At 31.8% G+C, this 3,430-nt stretch overlaps 1 protein-coding gene across 1 annotated transcript in view; it reads right to left on the bottom strand.

Annotated features, from left to right (window-relative positions):
* The window catches only part of Rab26 (RAS oncogene family member Rab26), a gene marked incomplete at its 3' end in the record, with an annotated part of 54,535 nt that overhangs the window by 16,476 nt on the left and 34,629 nt on the right, over positions 1-3,430 (bottom strand). The window contains exon 2 of the mRNA XM_014429711.3: positions 2,912-3,085. Coding sequence (XP_014285197.1) covers positions 2,912-3,085 — 174 coding nt within the window. The remainder of the gene's footprint in view (positions 1-2,911; positions 3,086-3,430) is intronic.

The raw sequence follows: 3,430 nt of genomic DNA, 5'->3' as shown, positions 1-3,430 counted from the left end.
AATATTCTATTTATTTTTTTGTTTAATGAAATATGATTTCAGAAAACAGAGGACGTCTATCGATTTGCTATTTAGCCGTGTCCTTAGTTTATTCACAAAATTTCCCGAAATACAAAATACCCTCTCACTTGCAAACGAAGTGTTATTCATACATTGAAAACCGATATTTTCTACTAAAAAAACGGTTTTCGAATTTCATAATTTTCTCCAAAAAACCGGTTTTTAAAAACCGACAAAAACCCTAGGTGGTTGGTAAGTTTATCATCGAAGGATTGTTATCTGGCGAAATCGGCAGCTTATGGAACATTGAGGTTCAGATGGATGACTTGATATGTGTCAAAGTAAGGACCATTAAGGATTTTGGACTGTAAAGACTCAACTCCCTACGTCCAGACAGGGCATATCGTCATGTAGATCAGGCTTTAGTAATGGATTGGAAATTCGAACCGGTTGTCTAGTAAATGTAATAGTCGAAATGGAAGATTAGTTTCTTGCCTGAGGATTCCAAGTCATTCGCTTGTCCACGTGCAAAGGATTTCTTTGACAGAAGTTAAAAGTTAAGTTATAAATTGTTTTACCAATATAGTTGAATAAAATGATTAATTTTTTTTTTACATATATTAATGGGATAATGATACGAAAACTGACCGATAAAATAGTTTCTGACGCCAAAATTGCCTATGTTTCATTTATTGTGATTTTGGATTTTCAATCAACGTGCTATCTCTTAGTCTCTTTTAATTTATAATATTAGTGTCGGCTTGTGTACAAGAGCCAGAATATAGTATTTTAATTGTTAAGTTTGGTAACATTTGTGTATTTATTCATTTCTTTGCAGTGATTACTATAAATTATATTCATTACTGCAATTATATTCGTATATATGTGTATGAGTAAGAGCGTTTTATAATTATAACATTATCGTACACATATATAATACGGTACTATCAATCCCATTTCTCTTTCAGAAAACGACGGATTTTAAGAAATGAAGTATAAAAAACAGGAAATTTCGTTGAGAAGTGACTAATCTCATTTTTAATTCTTATTGAAACTTTAAAAAAAGTTATAGGTTTCAAAACTCTGACAAAAGTAAATTGGCGAATCGAGAATTGATATCTAATGTTGATATCAATAACCAGTAGGTCCCCGGAGAATATAGGTCGGATAGTATATATTTAATGCCCTGAAACGAACCGTTTTGAGATAGCATACGAATTAGGCAAGGCTAAAACCTCATTTTAAGGTTAGCTTCCACAGCGTTATGGTTGGCATGGAATACCTATCACATGATGTTTCGTTATTTCCCATGCCATACCATATCCTCGCCAAACATCTTTTTCATTGGGGCTTGGTAGCCGAGCAAGTAGTAGGGATGGGATATCGAAAAAAAAATATCGATATCGATATCGGATAGAAATATCTATATCGATATTATATCGGAACCAAAATATCGATATCGAAAATTTAACGAATTAAAGTAATGATAATTATAAAATGATAACATAGGAAGACATATTTTATGTCATACCTAATCAAAATACATAAGAAACTCTTAATAATTATGAAACAAAGCAACACCACGACAACAATAACAAATATAAACTAAAATATAATTGTTTTATTGAAGAAAATTAAAAAATAGAATATCGATATTTTATTTGATAAGTACATATTTATTTCGATATTTCCTACTGTTGTAATCGATAGGGAATATGAGCATCAATATTCCGATATTATTTTATCGAAATTTCGATATATTGTTTAAAATGACTAAAATATTATATAGAGATTTTAAAATAGGAATATCGATATTTTATTTTGATAATTACATATTTTTTTTCGATATTTTACATTGTTGTAATAACGATATGGAATATAAACAACAATATTCCGATATTATTTTATCGAAACATCGAAATATTGTTTAAAATGACTAAAATATTATATAGAGATTTTAAAATAGGAATATCGGTATTTTATTTTTATATTACATATTTATTTCGATATTTTACACTATTGTAATATCGATATGGTATATTAGCAACTTTATTCCGACATTACTTGATCGAAATACCGATATTTTGTTTATAATTACTAAAATAACATATAGAAATATAAAAATAGGAATATCGATATTTTGTATTGATAATTACATATTTTTTTCGATATTTTGTATTGTTGTAATATCAATGTGGAATATAAGCAACAATATTACGATATTACTTTATCGAAATATCGATATTTTGTTAAAAATAACTAAAATATATATATATATATATGATTATAGACATATTACTTTTTTTTTTATAAAGAAATCGATATTTCGATATTATCGAAGGGGAATGTCGATATCAAAATATCGGATATCGGAGACAAAATATCGATATTTCGATAGTATCGATATCGATATCCCATCCCTAGCGAGTAGGAGCTTCAACTTTGATTGGCTGGTGACTGCAGCAGCGCCGATTTGGATCTGACCTAGTGGGTCGACTTTCATATCTGTGGCAGCCCCACGAAACTTTACCCCTCAGTAGGGTTAAAACAGGATGGACCTTTAACCTGCCGGGCACATGCGCAGTGCGTTTTCTGTTCCGCCATTCTGATTAATGTTTTCATGTCACGATAATTATTAAATAATTAGTTTTTACTATCACTTAACCAATATTTGAGCATCAGTCCACACGGCCTTCACGTCTCTATATTTCTGACTTACTTTTAAAAAGAAAAATGTTAAAATTCTGTAACAAGAAATATTATTAAAAGTACTTTTCTGAAAACCTTTGAAATTTGAAGTAGTCAACCTCGTTGGAAAATTAGTCCAGGAAAGTATTTCAGTAGTGAATATAATATACTGTTCTAAAACATGTTTCGCTGAAAATTCTAATTAACAAAATATACTATTTACCTTGTGAGGTACATCGGTGTCGGGACTGGGCAATGGGGCCAGGAGCCCGGGGTCGGGAGTGTAGCCCCTGTAGCCGGTGGGGCTCGGCTCCCTCTTCACCGGGTCCCCGGCTCGCAGCCCAGCGTCCTCCGTTTCGAACACATCATCAGACATGCTGTCATCCGTGATTATTTTCTGAAAGCATACAAAACAAGTCAGCCAAATATAACAGTTTCAAAGAATAGATATCATATAGGATATTATCGAAAAATGTGTACATTCGATGTCTAACCGGTTCGTTGACCTAGATTTGGTTATTGTGTACTGGAGACAAATTGAACCCAACAAATTATTTCTTTGGTTGTGTGACTTTCGTTATCGATCAACAGGTTAGTATTTGATACCCTCTCTTGGTATTGACATCAACAGGTTAGTATTTTATACGCTCTCCTGGTATTGACATCAACAGGTTAGTATTTGATACCCTCTCCTGGTATTGACATCAATAAGTTAGTACTTGATACCCTCTCCTGGTATTGA

Source organism: Halyomorpha halys, unplaced genomic scaffold (genome assembly GCF_000696795.3).
Source record: "Halyomorpha halys isolate HHAL.00 unplaced genomic scaffold, Hhal_1.1 Scaffold816.1, whole genome shotgun sequence".
NCBI lineage: Eukaryota > Metazoa > Arthropoda > Insecta > Hemiptera > Pentatomidae > Halyomorpha > Halyomorpha halys.
This window is presented reverse-complemented; position numbering and strand designations above follow the sequence as displayed.